Consider the following 21,823-nt stretch of genomic DNA (forward strand, 5'->3'; position numbering starts at 1 on the left):
CAGAGTCAAAACATCGCCCGGACAAAGGGATCCAGCAGCGTTGTAGGAAGGAGAGATGCGACGGCAGTGCTCGGTGGCTAATTAATCAACAAGGGCAGAGCAAGACCTGCGAAGGCAGCACTCACATGAATTGGCCAGTGGGTTTACCAGTGTGGAGGTACGTAGCTGTAGGTGGGGGTTCCTTGAGCCCTGTACGTTGGCACGGAAACTGGATGTGCTCCGATGGCGGTGTGTTGTGGGGTGGTCAACAAGGTTCCTGCAACGGCATGGAGAAACACTTAGCAAGGAGGAGAGCTCGATCAGGGGAGCGGTACCCTGAGGGTGCGGTGCTGCAGACCCCATCCAAGGGGCAGGCACAGCATCAGCTGCCTTTTCTTTCTTCTTCAATTCTCCCAAATATTATTCTGCCTGTGAGACCTGAATCGAAGGCGTTTGACTCGTGGGGTTGGTATCACCCAGCACCATGAACAGAATAAACCCACCTGAAGCTCCAGCGTATTTTCCACACTACTTTCGGCCCTTAAACTCATCTTTTTCCAATTTTCCTTGTCCCAAAAGACCAGCAGCAGAGCTAGCCACTAACCTGCTGACATCTTCCACCTGCTGAAGGCACCGGGCTAAACTGCAACTGCAGATCACTGCAGCGAGCTGAAACATCTGAGGACCCAACTGGAAGGGGTGAGGGTTGCAAAAGTAGGTGAGAAAAAACCCAGACCTTCCAGGGAAAATTAGTGAGCTTTGCTACTCATCTCCCACGGGCAGTGGAGCTTTTTTGCTTAAACCCACAGAGCCAAGTTTTGGGATGCAGCAGAAGCAGAGGGACTGTCCAGTGCAGCCTCTCTTCTTTGAGTCTGCAGCCGATGGGCAGAGGGATTTTAGGCGAGAATTTGCACGGTGCCTTCAGCAGCCACAGGGAGGGAGAATACAGCCCCAAACTACTCTGTTCTGGGAGTAACTGAGTGCTTGAAACAACTTCTCAGCTTCTGGGTATCTCTCTACAAATGCTACTAATGACATTTTAAGACATGCTACGTGCATTAATTACATCTATCCACTTCTCAGTATAAGCAACAGTAAATCTCTCAGAGTGGTTCTTGTCATACTCAAGCTGCAATATCTCTGCTTGCACCAGGGATTGTGTCCTATAACAAAGCCTTTTTTCACAGCTAATGCAGATGCAAAAGGATGAATGATCCATTTCTTGGCATAATTCAATACGCAATCCTAAGAATTGTTAATGAGAGAAATAGAGGCTTTGGAAAAAATAAAACCAGCCCATATCCTTACTTAATGTGCTATCAATTAATTGCAGTTTGAAGCAATCCCACACATAAAATGCAGAGGATTTGGGATACATAAACCAAGGTTAATGTTCTTTTCTTCAAACAAAAGCAAGACCGTAAGTATCCTAAAAAAGGAGCTTGACGATAGAAATACAACAGTATTTGAAGATGGACAAACCCGGTTATCCCTCTACTTCTAGAACAGACAGAGGAAAAAAAAATATATATAAGGATGCATCCCTCTAGAGCGAGCCAAGCAAAAGGTATCCTCTGCTAACCTAAAAACTGAGTTAGATCAGTATCAGGAGCTAATTAATTGATTTTTTTCCTGCAAAAGAGCTGTAACCAGCAAGCAAAACTAGCAGATGAAGCTGCAATTAGCTGTGTGCAAGGCCCTTCTGCAGCCACGTGCCAGATAACACCCCGCAAAGCTGCCGGCAGCACCTCGGATGCACAGAGAGTTTTTCATCCAGGACAACTCCGCACAGGTTGTTTGGAAACGTCCCATCCAAGTGATGAAACTATGGCTCAGAACATAGATTTTCCTTCTTACCTGCTGACATTGCCATGGTGGTCCCAGCGACCATGCCCATGGCCACACCGTTGGTCCTGGGCGCAGCGACCGGGGCTGGATAGATGGCCGATGGGATGCTGTTGGGCTGAACCACGGTGGTGTGATGGATAACGTGAGGCTGTGCCGCGTACACTGGCTGGGTATAATAAGCTCCCTGTTTGAGAAGGCAAAGAAAACATCAAGGTCTTTGTCATTTGATTGAAAGCACAAGCCAAAGCAGTGACTTGAAGCCCAGTATTTTATTTAGGGGCGATCACCAGCTCTGTGTGCAGCGGTGACACAGACCGTGCTGTCGGCAAGGAGTCGATCCTGCTATGGAGTGAGCAGTGATGCTCTCGGGGCCGGTCCTGCACCCACCCTCTGTACCAGGTGGGACACAGGAGGTTCCCAAATACAGCCTGTATTGTAAGCCCCCCTGCCACAGTCCTTCCCTTTGAGACTTCAAGCCCTCAGCTACTCCAGATGTGTGGCAGAAGCAATATTAAGACAAGCAGAAGTGATGCATAGCTGCTGGTATAAAAAGCTGCCCATGGGACATCACAGAATCCCAGAATCACCAAGGTTGGAAAAGCCCTTGAAGCTCCTCCAGTCCAACCATGAACCTCACCCTGACCGTTCCCAACTCCACCAGATCCCTCAGCGCTGGGTCAGCCCGACTCTTCAACCCCTCCAGGGATGGGGACTCCCCCCCTGCCCTGGGCAGCCCATTCCAACGCCCAACAACCCCTTCTGCAAAGAAATCCTTCCTAAGAGCCAGTCTGACCCTGCCCTGGCGCAGCTTGAGGCCATTCCCTCTTGGCCTGCCGCTGGTTCCTTGGCTCAAGAGACTCATCCCCCCTCTCTGCACCCTCCTCTTAGGGAGTTGGAGAGGGCCATGAGGTCTCCCCTCAGCCTCCTCTTCTCCACACTAAACCCCCCCAGTTCCCTCAGCCGCTCCCCATCACACCTGTGCTCCAGACCCTGCACCAGCTCCGTTGCCCTTCTCTGGACACGCTCGAGTCATTCAATGGCCTTTTTGGAGTGAGGGGCCCAAAACTGAACCCAGGAATCGAGGGGCGGCCTCACCAGTGCCGAGCACAGGGGTAAGATCCCTTCCCTGTCCCTGCTGGCCACGCTAGTGCTGATACAAGCCAGGATGCCGTTGGCCTTCTTGGCCACCTGGGCACACTGCTGGCTCATTATCAATCCATCCCCCCCAGGTCCCTCTCTGACTGGCAGCTCTCCAGCCACTCCTCCCCAAGCCTGTAGCCCTGCTGGGGGTTGTTGTGGCCCAAGGGCAGCACCCGGCATTTGGCCTTAGTGAAACTCCTCCAGTTGGCCTCAGCCCATCGCTCCAGCCTGGCCAGGTCTCTCTGCAGAGCCTCCCTACCCTCGAGCACATCAACACTCCCACCCAACTGGGTGTCATCTGCAAACTGACTGAGGGTGCACTCAATCCCCTCGTCTAGGTCATCAATAAAGATGTTAAACAGGAGTGGCCCCAAAACTCAGCCCTGGGGGACACCACTCATGACCGGCCGCCAACCGGATTTAACTCCGTTCCCCACCACTCTTTGGGCCCGGACATCCAGACAGTTTTTTACCCAGCAAAGTGTGTGCCCATCCAAGTCTCGAGCAGCCAGTTTCGCCAGGAGAATGCTGTGGGAAACGGTGTCAAAGGCCTTACTAAAGTCAAGGTAAACAACATCCACAGCCTTTCCCTCATCCAATAAGCAGGTCGCCCTGTCGTAGAAGGAGATCAGGTTTGTCAGGCAGGACCTGCCTTTCATAAACCCATGCTGACTGGGCCTGATTATCTGGTTGTCCCACATGTGTTGTATGATTGGACATCACTCAAGAGCTGCCAAAGGGCTGGGCCTTCCCACGAGCAAGGTGCTGTGCTTGGAGACCTGGGCAAGCAAGGATGAAGCTGAACCTGTGGACATGGGGCATGGTCCCCAGGATGGATGAAGGCAACGGGACTGGGAGGGGGATCAGCATCACGGCTCGGAGAGTCAGTTTGTCAGGGACAAACCATGCTGCTTCCGTTTGGTGGGATGAAATGGGACCCAAAACTTTGGCTGCTGGTGTAGAAAATGAACAAGAGATGGAAGAAAAGGAGAAGCCCTGGTCCTTGGCTGATCCCAAGGTGCTTGCTCGGGTCTGGGATGTGTGTTGTCTTCTTGGGTTTCTGACAGGAGACAGAGGGGCTCTGAAATGCAGGCTGCCGAGACCTGCGGGGTTTTGAAACAAAGGGGGAAGGATGGCTGGGAATAAAAGAAAGAAGCCAACAGAAAAAGCTCCACATCCAAAAGAATGAAGGGCCTGAAATGTGAGCAGCGCAAGGGAGAGAACTGCCGTCCCTGGGACAGGCAGGGACACCACTGCTACCTGCAAACCAGGGACAGTTGGAAAGATTAGAGGGTTTAAAACAACGAAGTGAGATTTTATCATGTGGTAGTGAAAGCCATTAGAGATTCTCTAAAGGTATAGATTAAGGGAAAGAGATGCAGGTGAACTATTAAATTACTTCTTTCTTTCAGGGGTTACAAAGGTTGATAGGACAAATTGCAGATGCTGAAAGGCATTTCCTCAGGGAGCGAGAAGGACGTGCTAAGATAAATTAGGCCCCATGAAGAAAAGGTGACTGAGAAATCAACTATGGAGAAGGAACATCCCAGGCGGTGAGTGCTGCAAGCACAACGTGCTGAAAGGATCTACCAATGCATCTCCTTCTCGACGTTGTTCCCTTCCAGGCTGCCAAAGACCTTATTTGTCGGTCCCTGGGAAGCAGAGATGAGGAAATGGCATCTTCAAGCCCTGCTCCATCTCGGGCTTGCTGGTGGGCACTGCTGGCAGATGCCAACCTCCTGCTGCAGCTGGGATCGGAGAGGAACTGGCAGACAGGGATGGGTTTGGTCCCCAGTGTTTATGCAACGCTCAGTTAATGGAAGGAGAGGTGGCAGGAGACAAAATTGGCAAGAGGAGATGCTCCGGTCTCAGCAAGGCATGGAGAAACCACTCCATGAGGTTGTAGCTGCTGGAAAAGTTGGTTATTTGACATTAAAGAGGAGGAGGAAAGCTAGGGAAGCCATAAGGACAGAGTGCTCCAAGGAGCTCGTGATCTTCAGTGAGAAAAGGCATCAAGGTGATTTTCGGAGGACATCTGCCCTAAATTGCATCCCTGTGGAGGATCTTGGCCCCAGCACAGAGCTGGAGGCGGTGGCAACGCAGGAGAAGAGAAGATGGTACTGGAAAGCCAGCCAGGTGCTCAGGGAGGAGCTCCTCCATGAGGCATGAATCTGGGTCACGCCTGAGGGAGCTTGTGCTGGTGAAGGTGACACAGGAGCTTTTCCACGGGAGGTGGCAGGAGAGCTATGCAAGTCATGTGAGATGCCAACAGCCACCACCAAGTGGACCTTGTGGTGACCCAGACTCATCAGTAGCCTTGGGGATAAGCAGCATTGAGAGCTGGGGAGGCTGAGGAGAGGTGGGTGCAGGGACCATCTTGCAGCCAGCAAACCCTGGCAGTTGGGTATGTGATTCTGGGGGAAGGGACCTGATTCCCAACCTGCCCAAGCCACAGGGATGCCAGAGTGTTGTCTCTGCTGTGCACCGACAACCACGCAAGACCGTGTCTCATCCAGAAGATCACAGAATCATCTCAGTTGGAAAAGCCCTTGAAGCTCCTCCAGTCCAACCATGAACCTCACCCTGACCATTCTCAACTCCACCAGATCCCTCAGCGCTGGGTCAGCCCGACTCTTCAACCCCTCCAGGGATGGGGACTCCCCCCCTGCCCTGGGCAGCCCATTCCAACGCCCAACAACCCCTTCTGCAAAGAAATCCTTCCTAAGAGCCAGTCTGACCCTGCCCTGGCGCAGCTTGAGGCCATTCCCTCTTGGCCTGCCGCTGGTTCCTTGGCTCAAGAGACTCATCCCCCCTCTCTGCACCCTCCTTTCAGGGAGTTGGAGAGGGCCATGAGGTCTCCTCTCAGCCTCCTCTTCTCCACACTAAACCCCCCCAGTTCCCTCAGCTGCTCCTCATAAGACAGGTGCTCCAGATCCAACAGAGAGGCAGGAGAGAGACCCCAGCATCCCGGAGACCCATCATGAGCACCTCCATCCCACGAGGACATGGGTGTTGAGCCCTGAGAGCCAAGGACAAAGCCCTGCAGGAACCTCGGGCTGTATTTGCGCACCGTGGAGTGAGGTACTGAGCTGCCGCGGCGGCTGGCGAGGCACCTACCTGGGTGTACAGGTTCTGCTGTGGATAGGCACTTCTGATGGGGTACATAGCGGTTTGGTACGGATTCGGAGACGGCGAGTAGGGAGGAGGTGCGTTGTTACTCTGGGTCGGTGGGACCTTGTAAGGAGTCCCCGCAGTGTACCCTGGCAAAGATGAGAGTATTCCAAGTTAGAGTGAGGATTTACAGCAGGAGCAACCCAAGCTGGGCATCACTCAGCGTGGAGGAGACGTACCAAGACACACCAGCACCTACTGACACCCCATGAAACCCACCGAGCTGAGACCTCCGAGTCCAGCATCCAGCCCCTGGTTAATTGATCACAGCAGCCAGGGCTGAACCCTCCACCCAGCCTGGCAGTGGCTTGTCCCACGCTGCCCACACTGAGCCATAGAGCCGATGAGTATTCCCAGAGGTCAAGGCATGACTTGATGGGACTCAACCAGCACTTAAATCACCTAAAACAGCAGTATCCCCACACCTCCTTACCCATCTCTATACATCTACTAGACAAAAATAATGTTTTTCCTTCTCTCCTCCCCAGATTTTTGTCCTTTCACCTTTTTTGATCAGGATGTGATGGACAAAACCAGAATTTAATTGCTGGAGGATCTAATCTCATGGCACAATATTGCTGTCTCCTGCCTATGTTCCCAAGAAATGACTGGAAAAGCAGCAACACAGATGGTCCAAAACTTAATATTAAGGTGAAAATGATGGATGCCGTGAAGTATGTCATCAAGGTGGATTGTGCCGAGCCATTTCCTCTCCTGCAAGGGAGGGCTGTGACCATCAGCTCACCTTGCAGGTGGGAGAGGCAACCCCAAGTGATGCTCCAGCACCTTTACACCTGTCCCGCTCCCCTCAGGCTAGTTGCCTTAACGACCAAAGCAGCAAATTTGCTTTATTGCCATTAAGAAAAGCCATTTGCTGTGCTCAGTAAACAGGCACAGCAGGCTGCTGCCAAGCCGGGAGGAGCAGCGGGGGCTTGGGAGGGCAGTGGTTAGGCAGGCACCAGCAGCCAGGGAAACATCCCTCACAATATTCATCATCCTGATACGGCAGATTGCAATTTTTGCCTTTCTTCTGTCTGGATGTAAATAAAAAAAAATGGACTTCAGCATCCCCCAGACTTCCCCATCATCAGGCTATTTAGCTGGAGCATCCAAGTCCCAGATTTAAACTTTATCGAAGGTCTAAAGAAACCTTAAATTATCTTGCAGCATTCAAGAGAGATGCTGAGTATATGGGGAATGAACTAAAATGAAGGATCCTTTCCAAAACATGGAAATTTGTCCCAAAAAATAAGCCTAACCTAACAAAAAATAACCTAAACCTAACCTAACAAAATAACCTAAACCTAACCTAACAAAAAATAACCTAAAGGATAATGTGACACCAGCTGACCTGCTGGCTGTGGGTGTCACTTCGGGTTTTTGCTGCTATTTGCATTAAGTTCTGAGCTATCTGGTGCTTATAAAACTAGATTTTCCTTCCAAGAAAACCCAGAAGTACCAGCTCAAGACCCTGTAATGCAAGTCTGATCATATTGGTCTTTTTTTTAAAGGCTTTCCCTGGAGTGAGGACACCCCGTAAGGATTTCCGTTCTTCTGCTTCCTTTCAAGGTACCTTCCTATCTGTTGACTTGTGATGAACACAGCATTGACCCCCATACCCTCCACCAATTTCGCTCTCCAAAAAGAAAGAGGTGGCTTTAAGCAGGTCCGTGATAACACTGTGTAATCCAGTTCTTGTCACCTGGCAGAGAAGACCTCATGGCAAGCACACCATCTAAAGGAGGTGCGACCTTCCCCTACACCAAGGATACGCGGCACCTGAATTCTCAACCTTTAGAGGCATTTCCAAGGAAGGCTCCATGAAGCTGCCCCTGAAACATTATTACTGAATCGCTAAATTGGGGAAAAATCCTCAAGAATACTTAAAGTTGTACTTTAAGGGGTTTTTTTTAGGGTAGACTAGAAGCTGAGCTGCTGCCATGGGATGTCCCAGACTGAATCAAGGGTGCTGTGAAGGCATCAAGGTGTTGGTCACAGCTTGATGAATGGTTAAAAAAATGGAAATTATAAAAAATCCGCTTGCATGAGCAAGGTAAAGCAAGTGGGCTGGGATGGCTGGTGAGAAATGATAGCCAGCCTTGCAGGAGGGCTGGGAGAAATCAGCCTTGGAGCAAACGGGCCCTGAAGACTGTGTAGGATGGAGAGGAGAAGTCAAGGCTCAGCCTAGTGATAAGATGTCTAAACACTCAAATATAATGAACTAATTTACTCAACCAGTGTTCAGGGCAGTAATTAATGAAGGCTAAGATTTCAAGTCTGCTAATATCCCATATCATCTGCCCAGCACTGAAACAGTGTGAAGATAACAAGGAGGGAGGAACTCCCAAACAGCATCTCACTGCCTCCTGATTACTGCAGATTGGTAGAAAATGTGTTAATTAAATAGCAGAATAGCTGTGATCCTTTTTCTGACTTACATTAGCAGGAGAGCATCTTTAAATGAGCAAGAGGAGATGCAGGTTCGAAATGACCGTATTCACCATAACAGCAGAAGTGGAGACTCCTCCATCACGAGGTCCTCCAGGAACCCAACAACATCACCTACAGACCAACCAACCTCCTGTTTTTCAATCTTAGGGATTTTTTTCTATTCTGAACTCATTTTTCTGAACAAAGACCTTGGAGGCTCCCAGTTGTCGGCATCACGCTTCATTTCTGATGGGCGTCTGGAGATGTGGACCAGCTCAAGGCTGTCTGGTTTCACCGCCTTGAATGCTAACGCTTGCTACGGTTTCCTGATTGCTGAATCACGGGCAATTTAGCTATGTTATTAAAAAAGGTATTAAACAAATAGTCCAGGCAGATGTAATCTTCCATGTTTATAAATTGGGAAAAAATAGAACAATTTGCAGGTAAAAATGACGCGTAATCAAGTTTTAATGACACAAGATGAAGGAGGCTCCTCTCGGAAAAGCATGTCTGACAGCTAATTTTAAAGCCTAATTATGACTACCTAACACCTTCTTAGGATTAAGAGGTTGGCATGGCCTGTGCTTCTGCTCCTTCGTGGCGCAGCAGCAGGCTGGGATTTTAAAAGCAGTAGCGAGCCTTTAAGCTCCAGCTCCTATTAAAATTGCTGATTAAATCCCTCGTGCCACTCTAGAAATCTCAACCTTATTGATCCTGCAACACAGAAGTGGCCTGAATTGCACAGATAATTTTTTCTATGATAGCCTGAAGGGCGGGAGGGAGGGGGGGAGGATCTGCGGTGAATTTTGTATCACCATCTCCTCTTGTTTCCACATGAAGGGCTCACCACAAGCATGATTCCTCAGATGGGTAAGGAATTGCCTGGATGGCCACGTCCAGAGTTACAGTTGGCAGCTCAGTGTCCAAGTGGAAACCAGTAATGAGTGGCGTCCCTCAAGGCCTGGTACTGGGACCAGTACTGTTTAATGTCCTCAGCAATGACATAGATGGTGGGACTGAGCGCACCCTCAGCCAGTTCCCCGCCAACACCGAGCTGTGTGGTGCGGTGACACGCTGGAGGGAAGGGATCCATCCCGAGGGACCTGGGCAGGCTGGAGAGGGGGGACCCTCTGAACCTTATGGAGGTCAACAAGGCCAAGGGCAAGGTCCTGCCCATGGGTCGGGGCAATCCCAGGCACAAATCCAGGCTGGGCGAGGAGTGGCTGGAGAGCAGCCCCAAGGAGAAGGACTTGGGGGAGCTGGGAGGTGGAAAACTGCCTGTGAGCCAGCAACATGCGCTCGCAGCCCAGAAAGCCACCTGTGTGCTGGGCTGCACCCAGAGCAGTGTGGGCAGCAGGGCGAGGGGGGGATTCTCCCCCTCTGCTCCGCTCTCAGGAGACCCCCCTGCAGCGCTGGGTCCAGCTCTGGGGGCACCAACAGCAGAAGGACACGGACCTGCTCGAGCGGGGCCAGAGGAGGCCACGGAGATGCTCGGGGGGCTGGAGCACCCCCCTGTGAGGACAGGCTGAGAGAGTTGGGGGGTTCAGCTGGAGAAGGCTCCAGGGAGACCTTATTGCAGTCTTTTAATAGATAAAGGGAGCTTCTAAGAAAGCTTATAGGTTGGACATAAGTAAGAAATATTTTATGATGAGGGTGGTGAGACACTGGCACAGGTTGCCCAGAGAAGCTGTGGATGCACCACAGAAACACAGAATGGTTTGGGTTGGAAGGGACCTTTAAAGGTCATCTAGTCCAACCCCCCTGCAATGAGCAGGGACATCTTCAACCAGATCAGGTTGTCCAAAGTCCCATCCAACCTGGCCTTGAACCCTTCCAGGGAGGGGGCAGCCACAGCTTCTCTGGGCAACCTGTGCCAGGGCCTCAGCACCCTCACAGGAAAGAATTTCTTCCTTAGATCTCATCTAAATCTCCCCTCTGTCAGCTTAAAACCATTCCCCCCTCACCCTATCCCTACCCCTCTGATCAAGAATCCCTCCCCCCTTTCCTGTAGCCCCTTTCAGTCCTGGGAGGCTGCTCTAAGGGCAGGAGTAAGCAGCTGTGAGCAGCTCCGGGAGGTCCTACGTGGTTGCATGACCCAGTTCAGTCTGACTGGTTCCGGGTGTCTGGTCCTGCTTCTGCCACCACCCTCCAGCTTGGCTCATCCTCCTCCAGCCTTTTTTCCTGGCTTTATTGTCCATCTGCCTTCACTGCACCCAGGGGGCTGGAGGAACAGCTTTGGAGTGGTGAGCATGGGGATATCCCAGGGGGTGATGCCTTGGTGTGGGCACCAGCACAGGCAGCTGCATGGCAGGCTTGAATTGCCTCTGCCAAATTCCTCCCTGGCACGTTGTCACTGTCACCACTATTCTCACCAGCCAGACAAGCAAACAGGAGCCTCTGGGGCAAAATAACCATAGAATCTATAACCTTGCTCACTACCACATGCAAAGCTTTGTGTCGATGACCCCCTAATCTCAACTGGAGCATTTAAGCAACAAAGCAAAATACCTCAGGCAAAGCCAAGCTTTGAAGACCCATCATTAAAGGACAAAAAGCCAAAAGGCAAAGGCATGTCCCCACACTGGAGGCAAGGCCAGGATGAAGGCACCTGGCCAGCCCTTACCCAGCCTTTAAGTTCATGCATGTCTTGCCATGGTCTTTCACTGCAGGTTCACAGCCCAGTGGAGCCCTCAGCATCTTTTCCATCTTACTGGTGCAGATGTGGGGAGGTTCTGAGCAGCTATTGCATCTTTATTTGTATTTAGCCCTGTTCAGTGTGTGGCTCCAGTCTGTACTGGGGGGGAATCTTCACCCTGGGAACAGAAGGACTCATCTCCCAGGCTTCTCCTTAGCTCTCCTCCATCCAGATCTGACACCTCGCTGATGCTCATGAGTAAGCTCTCACCCATCTCCTGCCACAGGACACCTGGGGAAGGCTGTTCTCCCAAGAACAAAACCTGGGCTAGGTGAGATTGAGCCAAAGGACAGAACCAATCTGGGATTCCCAACCTGAAATACTTCTGATTTTTCAGAGCCTGTGCTTGAGATGGCATCTCCCCGCAGAGCTCCGACTATGCCAACCACAGCTATAAGCCTGAAGCACCTTCGCAAATCAAACCTCAAGGCTTTATCTATTAAATTTAATTTCTAAATTAAATGTGCCCAAGACAGTTCTCTGGAAACGAGGCCAGTCTGCATTATTGATCTCCTTTATCACCCACACTGGATGGTCACTGCCAAATTTTGCCTCCAAACCCTTTCCTACCCCAGTACCTGCTCTTGCCCTCTCTGATTTCGAGGGAGGAGTCTCACCTGCAGCAACCCGGAGACGCAAGGGGGAGGAGAAATCACATCCAAGGGAATTTTGCCAAATAATATCTAGGTTTCTACTACTTACAAGCTGAGATTTTCCAAACACGTACAACTCAGTCAAATCTGGTCTGGCGTGAAATTAGGTGTGATGCAAAGCACATGCACCATGCCAGGCATACAGCCCCTACCCCGAAGAATGGTAGGGACGTCCCTTTCCAAAGAGAAAGTCTCCCAAAGGCTTCTAATAGGTTTATTTTTAAGAACTCTTTTTATCAAAAAAAGAAACAATATTTCTTCCTCTCATTTCATTCTGTAAATGATTTAATTTAGCACAAAAAGGGACCCTGGAACAGCCAGATGGTGAGGAACACTTCAGCTCACATGTGTGCATGGGCTCAGAGGTCCCAGCCTTGCAAACACAGCCTGTGGAATATCACTTTAAGATATCTTATATTTTTGTCTCCAAATACAACTGGGAGTTTCTCCAGGTCCCAGGAGTGTTTGGAAGGTTAATTTTGCATTTTTGAACCTAGGAGTGGTCTCACCTCAGGCTTGCAGCACACCTCACCTTAGCCATGCTCTGGCTTTAGCAGGCAAAGAGCAGTGGGGCAGGGGACACCCCACATACCAAGGGAAGCACCAGAAGCCTTATCAGGGAGCTTATCACCCCTCCTGGAGGCACTATTTGGCCTCTTAGGGATGAGATTACAAGGCTCCACCTGGAAAAGCCTGTTTGACTGCGATCCCTAAGCAGCATCTCCTCCCCCTGCTCAGCCAGTTTGAGTTAAAAGGTGGGAATTTCAGCAGGGTTCCTTGAATATCATGCTTTTTTGTTTGGAATTCTCTCACTTTTAAGGGTATAGGAAATAACCTCCCTTTCATTTTTCTACGCATACTGTTCTGCTCAACCACAGAGCATTGCCACTGCAGATATACATCTGCAAACAACCTCAGGTTGCTCCTGGGGACCAAATGCTCAGCTGAAAGAGAGGCCTTCACCCTCCTCCACTTGACTTCCTCCTCTGAAGAAGCACTAGGAGGGTCCATGCTCTCCTTTTTGAGCTCCTTCATGGTTTCAACACATGCAAACAGGAAGGAGCAGGGATGCTACCTCACTTTCAGAAGAAAAAACCCAAGAGCTCTGCAAAATTTCATCCCAGAAGGGAATTGAAGCAGCAGAGCAACGCTCCCACTGGGAAACTCTGGCAGCAGAAGTTGATGAATCTGCTCCAAGGTGCCAGGGAGCACCCTCAGGACCTGCAGCCCCCTCACCTGTGTCAGGGCTCAGCACCCAGGGAAGGACACACAGACACCCGCATGGACATGAACAATCCCATCCATTGCAAACAGGCTAATCCCAAAGAACCCCATCCCCAAATAACCCACAGGAGAGGAGGCAAGTGGGCACAAAACAACCAAGTAAAACCCCAGAAAAAAAGGTTTATTTACTGAATGCTGCAGAAGAAGCCTGATAAGTTCTGTTCTCGGTCCCGGTGTCCACCGGGAGGTGGAAGGTGCCCTCCGTGGCACAGGAGGAGGAGGTCTGTGGCCAGGCTTGCTTCATCAGAAGTGTAGCTTGAGTAGAGACAGAGAAGAGGTGTCACACAGAGCAATGAAGATACAACTTCCCGCATTTTTGTCGCATTTGAACCACTTTGCTGCTCTCTTCCCTTCCCCCTGACCTTTTAAGGACAACTATCCATAGGAATTTCACACTGTGGTTCCTCTCGCCCCACCTGCTCCCCATGGAGGGATGGTTTGCACAGTGCATTGCAGCAAACCAGTTACCTACCCCAAACAACTGGTTTTCTGAGCTAAGCCACCTGCGTGAAGATCTGTGTCTGGAAGACATGACCATCCCTCCCCAGATACCACTGGTCACCTCTGTGCCCAGGGACCAGTAACAGCTGTCCTTGGCCTTGTGTTTCCCAGCCAGAAAACAGGCTGAGCTGGGTGTGCAAGGCATTTTATTCACAGTAAAACCCTTTGAGATGCTTGCATGGCAGGTACCACCAGTGGACAAGGTACTGGTCGCTGTGACCACCCCATCACAGCGTTGGGTGGTCTTTAGAAACTCTGGGAAGGACAGTCAGCAGAAGCAGTGGCTTTGGGCAGGTTGTCCTGTATCCCAGTTGGCAGAAAAGTATTTATGAAGCCAAGTAAATTAATCCAGAAGAATCTCAAGAGCCAAATCTTGTGGGATTTAAGAAGGGACCAACAGAATTCAGTCATTTTGTGGGTCTTAAATTTTCGGAAAAAGGTCTTGTACTAACTGCCATAATGCACCCCTGCACGATGAACCAGCACTGGCTACACCTTTAGCCTATATCCAAACACAGTGCCAACGCTCATCGAAGAAGAACCGCCGTTACACCGAAGGCTTTCTGGAGCACATCTACAACCAGGCTCCTTCCCAAAGCTGGTGCCTCTGAGAAAGGCTTAACAGGTCTTTTCCTGTTTTTCTTCTTTTTTCCCCTGAAACTATGGACCTGTCCTAACTTTTTGTTCCAGACTAATCTCAAATAGTTGCCCACACCATCCTTGGTTTAAGTCCCACCACCTCCCAACGGAGTGCATACATCTTTTGAAAGCCTCAGCCAGTTATTACAGCTCGCTGCTCACCAGCTTAACAAGCTCCTTTAACTGTCATTATAAAAGAAATAAGCTCCAGGTTTTCCATGTATCGCAGTACGTATTTCACACACCCAGCTACTAAGGAAAGAAAACCAAGTGAGGGTTGATCGATCCTCAGCAAGCGCTTAGTGATTAGACCTCACTGTGAAGTTGTGGAGGGTAAAGGAGGTAAAACGATGCTGCTGCTGGAATCAAAGAAAATCACCAATTTATGGCTTCTTTAAAGGTATTTTTTGTGATCACAGAAGGTAGACTGTTGACATGCTCTCTCTACACCGAATTACTGCATTCTCCAAGATCTCTAGAAGGTTGGAGATCAAGGTATGTCCCTGCTGTCCCCTTCTCCCTGTGCAGATGGTGTTACAGACAGGTAGGATTTCCCCAGAGATGCTGTAAAAGGATTTTGGGTCAGATATGTCAACTCAAGAGATTTCTAGAGAATGAAAAAAAAGGACCTTTGGGCAAAAAAGGTATGATGGAGGCGTGACTTTGTAGGCAGGGAACTGTTTCTGAGAGCAGAACTAGCCAAGCTTGGACAAAGACGTTTGGAGCCAAAAGAGGAGCTCTTTGGGAGGGACATCACAGCCCACAGGAGAAGGTGGTGGGTTCCTTATCCTCCCGTCGGCCCCAAGGGAGTCACACATGAAGACATTTTAAAGCTGCACTTCATAACTCCTTCTCCCAAGCAAGTCCCTACCCCCAAGGGGCTCGGCGCTAAGCCCCACAGAAGGGACTTGATGACTTGGTCAGGGCTTGTAAACCTTTCTGCAACCCAAAGGCAAGAGCAATGATGTTTCAAACCCCTCCATGTCTGCTCAGACTCTTAATTAACCATCTCTGAAGATGAAACTGTAAATTTGGAGTGCCACAGGGCTGGAAGTTGGGGATGAGTGATTGAGGAGGCCAAGGAAGAATCAGCGCTGGTGCCACAGCCCACGCCAGCCGCCGTGCAGGTCCTAATGGTTGGACACCACTGCCCAGAGAGAGCAGAGAAGCACTGCTGCAGGGCTGTTGGGCCACCAAAAACTCCTGAGACCGCTCTCCTAGTGTGGGACAGAAATACGGGAGCATGGAGGACACCCAGCAGCGCTGCTTTCCTGGACAGTGTGGTAATCATCAGCCGTGTGGAGATGTTTATGGGTGCAAGATCAGGCTGGTTGGAGCTCTGCTACTGGAAACGTGGAAACGTGCTCCTCTCTCCTCACCTTCTCCAAGAGAAAACTGGGAGGTTTGTGGGAAGTGAGAGATTCAGAGCGCAATTTCTCCTCCACTCGAGCACTGATCACGTTCTGCTCTGAGCCTGTGCCCTCTCCCAAAGGTTTGCGAGTTATTAAGGATTTCCAAACTGCCTTGCTTTATTTTCCATGGTACACTGCACTCCTGAACATTACACTGGAGAGCTAACTCCCAGCACTGGGACAGAAAGAGTCTTTCACTTATGCTTTTATTTAAAATCAGATTCATTTTTGCCTCTGGATTTCGCAAAGGTTTTAATCTCCAAGACTGATGAGACAATTTATTTAGATGTTATATGAATCCTTCCTCTGTGGTTTCTCCTCTCCACATCAGACCTACCAAAAAATCAAGGTAATTTGGGTCTGAGATGCCTGGGGGCTTGCCATAGCTATGCATGCTCTTTACATTAAATCATGGATCTTTGGAGAATCCATCACTTAAAACCACACAAAAGGTGAACCAAGGAAGCTTCTAGGAACATTAATATCTCCTGGTCCTTTGCAAGGGCTACCATTCACAGAGGTTACAATCCAGGCATGACTATCTAATATCATTTAAGGTTTATCTCCCACCAGTGTCTTCTGGATTTCGTTTAGTCTCTTGCCTACGCCATTCATTGAAAAATAAAGAGCTTTTCTTTGTTATCTGTTGGATCTCTGGCAAATCTAGTAGTGGGAACTGAGCATGGGTCTCTGCAGCGCTGGGACTGGTCTGTCTCCCTGCGAGGACCTCTAGCCACCATGGTAATGTTCAGGACATATCCTGAGTGGAAAAGAGAAAAATATGAATCAGATGTGCCTGAGAAAATTCCGTGAATTAACTGGGGTACAGAATTGCAACAAAAGGACGAAGCAGATGATACAGTATATATGGTATATATATTTCTTACTTCCCTCTGCCAAACTTATTTGTGATGGATATGGCCTTGAGCCTCGTACAAAGTTTGCAATTAGCTTAATTCCCCAGGCAGTCCCATTGCTGTGTGCCCGAGTGCCTCAAAATGGTGGGAGCATTTGCTCTTAGAAAGCCTTGCAAGGCTCTACAGGATATTCACCCCGAGATACCCAGCTTAGGGGACCCACTGATGTCCCTAAATAGTCGTTGGGCACCTATGGAGGATGGTTCAGAGCACTTATGTGGGGAAAGACGATGCCTATGCTTTCCCTCTGCAGAGCAATGTTTCTCCAGGGAGGCCCCAGAAGCAGGAATGGGGGATCAGAGCCCCTGTCCTGTCCCACAACATCCCCACAGAGACCCCTAAATTCTGAGGCTGATTTTAGAAATATCTGTAGGGGCACTGAAGTAATGGATACAACGCATTATTCTCCCCTGCATTATTAATAAATGCAGTTAAAGCATAAGCCAGCCTCCATGCGAAAAGTGTGTGCCCTACTTCCAGGAAAATAAAAAGGCATGCTTTAATGAAGGAAGCTAAAACAAAACAACCATCTCAGGAAGACAGAATGCCTGGGAGGGAACATGCACCAGGCTTAATGAAGACATACATTATTTTTTTTTTTTAAATTGGTGTGCCTCGTGTCTCTGCAGTAGAGTGATTTTAGGCGCTCATTTTTACATACTTGAAAGGAATTTTTTAAAATAACACTGTCCTAAATAACCAGGTTTATTGCAAGCATCAGAGTTTGCAATGCCGGTGTTTTGCAGTGATCCTGTAGCCTGCCTTGTGTCTCTCCTTCTAACAACTGTGGAAAAACACAACAGAGAAATCACACAAGGCAGAAACTTGTGTTGTTTCAAGGAACTGGGATAGACAGAAATTCATTCCCTTGCTTGACGAAGGCTCCTTCGGCTGAGCTTTGCAAGCAGTGCTGTGGCAGGCTGTTACCTATGCCTTGGGAAGGGTTGGTTTGAAATAAACTGGTGAAGAATTTATCATCCTTTTGGTGCTCAAACATCAGCAAATATTCACCAGGTACCTGACACTGAGAGAGGGAGGAATCAAGACTGGCTCCAGTTACAATTTGCCTTTCCTCACTGCTGCTGGACCTGCATGGACCAAGGGGACTCTAGACTTCTCTGTGCTCCTCTCCATGTCTCCTTACGCTTCTCTGATTGAGGCAATTACAAAGTTTGAGGTGCTAAATAATTTAATTTTCCATGTGGATCCCAGGGTCTTGGGAACCATGAGGCCAACAGAAGAGCATGAGCGTGGCATCAGGGACTGTAGCGTGTTTGCAGGACATCAAGGACAAAAGAGATGGCATTTAAGTAGAAGGTATTTGAAAACTAGACTTTGAAAATTAACCACCACCGATGCACTTCACTTGGGGTGAACCACACCAAGGGCAGGAGCAGAGGGTAGGCTTCATCTTCGCTCGGTGGTTGATCTCTTGATAAGATTTTGCATGGAAGCCAAGAAAAACTGTCAAGATTTGGGGCAAGAGCCACCTAATCAGAGATAGCTTGTCTGAGGAGCACCTTCAGGGTGGACCAGAGAGGGTGACCAAGCTTGTACAGAACGGTTTCTTTCAGATACAACCCACAGATTTAGAAGTCACAAGCAAAGGATGCTCTTCCCACCCTTTCCAACCTCTATTCCAAGTAGTATTAAGGGGTACATTTGCCTGGTTAACCCACATAAGGAGAATCAGATATCCAAGCAGATGAAACTGTTTATGATTGCTTTTTTAGTGATTCTGAAGGATTTCTGCCAGCAGGTACCACCCCCCTCCCAACCCAGCAGGCTTGAAACAGAAGAACCTTGTCAGTGGATGGGATGCTTTTGAGAGCAGCAATTCTGCGGGGAACATACAGCATCTCTTTCTGCAGCGAAGCAGCTAAAGGCTCAACATCTAAAATGCCTTAAAAATACATTTAGAATTAGTCTGCTGTTTCAGAATCAAAGATTTTAAAAATAAAGCTGATCCCCTCTGATTCCCAGTGTGTTTGATGGACGGCATGAACCTCAGCAGCACGTTCTTCTCCGCAGCGGGGTTATTTCCAGCCTCCTGTGTGACAGCAACTGATTCAATTTGAATAAACGCTCTCTGTACCGATACAGATGACTGGTTTTTAACTCAGCCACTGAACCACAGTATTACTTTAACTCAGTTCCATTTAACACAGTTGAGGACACTGCCTGCTCTGTCGCATGTACCCACGGCCGGAATATTTTATGGACCTTATTTTGCATTAGTTGTCTCTCAAACATTCTTCATACTTCTCCCTGAAGCCTGTTTCCTCTAGAGAAGTGACCACTGACAGTGGGTGCAATGCTGGGAGGTCCTGAGCCTGCGCCTGCTTCCCAGAGTTGTTAATGTGGCATCTTGCCTGCAGCAGAACCAGGATCTTAAAGAACATCAATCAAGAAAAACTGGCAGGGAGTTGCAAGTAGCTTGAAAAAGCCTCTAAATTTAAGAAATGTCCGAGCCAGGATTGCCTCTGTAGCCTTTGCTCTGCCTCTAAGGATAATGTTGATAGGTGCTGTCCTCACTCACAGAATCACACCAGCTTTTTCTCCACTAACTGGTGCTAGTGCATCCCCAACTCCTGAGCCACTGGCCTGAGCCACGTCCACGCAAACATCTTTCCTCCCGGCTGCACACGAACAAGCTGAGGGCTCTGAACCATGCCTCCTACGAGATAAATCTCCAAATAGTGGGGAAAAAAATCCCTGCCATGATATTAAATTGCATTGATTTCAAGAGCTGCATGACTGTTCATGGGGAGGATGGAGGTTTCTGCACAGGAGAAGTTGGGTTGAGAAGCACCAATTGTAGTCTTCACCATTTCCTCTCTAATTTAGTGCTTAGCTGCGTTGTCTTACGCACTGAGAGTTTGTTGTTCTCAACACAAAATGACCTGTCAGCTTTCTGGACATTAGGAGATTTCTAATGTGGAAATTATTAAAAGCATTTTTTAAGACTCATAAACAGAGAAATGAAATTTAAATGTTGAGACGGCTGCGAAGGCTTTCTTGCTTGAGCGTTAAGCTGCGTAACAAAAAGATCTGGTGAGGGGGGACAAAAATGATCAGAGGGTTTTTTTTTAGAGAAAGCAAGTCGGTAAAGATTAGGATTGCACTTCAGAAGGGAGCATCGGGGGAGTGAACAAAAGGCTGGCTGGCACAAAGAAGATTGACCAGGGTTTTCGTCTCCCCTTTCACATCATGCAAATCTAAAGCAACAGACAATTATTTGCATTGCTTAAAAAAAAAAAAAAATCAGTAACTCAAGCCTTAATTAATCTGCAGAACTGCTTGCTGCAAAGTATTGTAGCGATAAAATACAGCAAGAATCAAAGCACGGGGGAGGTTAAGCATCTTTAATGAAAGAGGGACACCCACAGCCACAGCCACCAGGACAAAGGTAGGGAAAAATCAAAGTGCTCGTGGTTTTGTGCTTATAAAAGCCGCTGACTAACAAGGTTTGGGGCGGATTATTCCATACTGAACAATCACAAGGAAACTTCTGAAGGCCAATCTGGCTGTTTTCAGGGAAGAGAGACCAGGGCGGATGGACAACCCAGCCCTCGCTGAGTGTGGGGGCTCCTTTCTGCTGGGTGGAGGACACAGGCTGTAGATGCCACTGCAGGAACGATGGGGCTCGAGAAGGGGTGTCCAAGGGCTCGCTGCTGCCCACCTCTGCAAACCCCAATTTCCAGGCTTATCCCTGTGTTTCCTTGTTCTCTCCTGGTCTTCTTGACTGTTTCTTCGCTGTCTGGGTTGGGACATCCACTTCTTTCTTGTCTTTGTTGTGAGTGCAAGCAACTTCTTTGTTCAAGAGGAGGTTTGTCCTCCAGCCCACTCCAGGACTTCCACTTTCCAGGTAGGTCCCATTTCTCAATCTATTCCTACTACCCTGACCTAGGCCAAGAAAACAATCCCATAAAACAGCATCCTCCTCTCTGAGGGTATCTTGACTATGTATCAGAGTTGAGAGAGCATCTACAACCCCCCCTTGGGTTCCTGTTCCTCATGAGCATGAAGGACATCCCAGGCAGGATTCATCTCAAGCTCTCCTGGTAGCAAAGACAAGGCACCCATGGGGAATTTTTCCCCAAAGATGGGCTAAATGTCTCTCTGGGGAGATCTCTCCTTCTCTCCACTGAACACGGAGGGACCTGGGCTGGAAGGATTAGAGACCTAAGGTCTATATGGCTAAAGGGAACCAAATCTTCCCTAAATGTGGCAATTGCTGCAGCTGTTTAAAATACCTTAGTATTTCCTAGTGGGTTTTACTTTCTTATTTTTAATTTGGAAAATTAAACTGAGCTGAAATAAAATCTTTCCAGGGGAATGTGTAGATTTCATCAAGATTTTGCAAAGAAAAGTATTTTGTTTGGATAGCAACGCAGCATTTCTGGGGGTTGTTTCAATTTGTTTTCTAATAGGAACTCCAGCCTCCCAAGGATGGTGTCTGAGATGTACAAGAAGCAAGATAGATGCCCAAAAATTTCCTTGTCCTGCAGCAATTTGGTGCTCCCTCTCACTTGGGTGTCCCCTTGGCCATCTCCCCACCCAGTGGTAGAGCTCCTGCCTGCAAGGCACAAACAGTGTCTGGAGACAAGTGACATTTCATAATGTCCAGGCCAATACACAGGAACACTGCTGTATTTACATCCCTGGCTGAGCAGGGAGGACGTTGTCAGCCTCTGGCAGGACAAGCCATTAATAAATTTGTGGAATTTTTTTTTTTTTTTTTTGCTGTGGAGCTCTTTTCATTTTACTCTTTCAGTGTTATATCCTTCAGGGGAATTTGAGGGTGGCCAGCACACATCTAGGTGAACAAAACTTGTTTCATATTACACATTAAGATTTTCAGTGGGAAGAAATGCAGCTAAAGACCCTACCAGAAGCACATAAACCCAACCAAAACACAACAGATCCCTTACAGAGTCATCCGCAGTAAACGGCTTTATTTAATAACCTTGCAAAATAACAGTGAATTTAAACTGTGATGTGGCGAAGACAGCACCAAAAACTTTTGGCAGTGAAACCCTCATTCCTGCCTCATCAGCCTTGGAAAGCTCCCGAGCCTGGAGATCCACTGATTTTATGACAACCAGGAGACTGAAAACTTGGCAATTCAGAGGAGAAAGGGTTTAGAAGACT

General features: G+C 48.8%; 1 protein-coding gene across 5 annotated transcripts in view; it reads right to left on the bottom strand.

Moving 5' to 3' along the window:
• FAM168A (family with sequence similarity 168 member A) overlaps window positions 1-21,823 on the bottom strand; it is a 224,211-nt gene that overhangs the window by 6,556 nt on the left and 195,832 nt on the right. For all 5 annotated transcript variants that reach the window (XR_012622175.1, XM_074816531.1, XM_074816528.1 and 2 more), the window contains 4 exons: window positions 13,330-13,455; window positions 6,085-6,227; window positions 1,837-2,011; window positions 126-256 (listed from right to left, as the gene is read on the bottom strand). Coding sequence is in view for 4 of the 5 variants with exons in the window: in XM_074816531.1 (XP_074672632.1) it covers window positions 144-256; window positions 1,837-2,011; window positions 6,085-6,227; window positions 13,330-13,455 (557 nt within the window). In the remaining variant the exon portion in view is untranslated. The remainder of the gene's footprint in view (window positions 1-125; window positions 257-1,836; window positions 2,012-6,084; window positions 6,228-13,329; window positions 13,456-21,823) is intronic.

This window comes from Strix aluco, chromosome 2, assembly GCF_031877795.1.
Source record: "Strix aluco isolate bStrAlu1 chromosome 2, bStrAlu1.hap1, whole genome shotgun sequence".
Classification (NCBI taxonomy): Eukaryota; Metazoa; Chordata; class Aves; order Strigiformes; family Strigidae; genus Strix; species Strix aluco.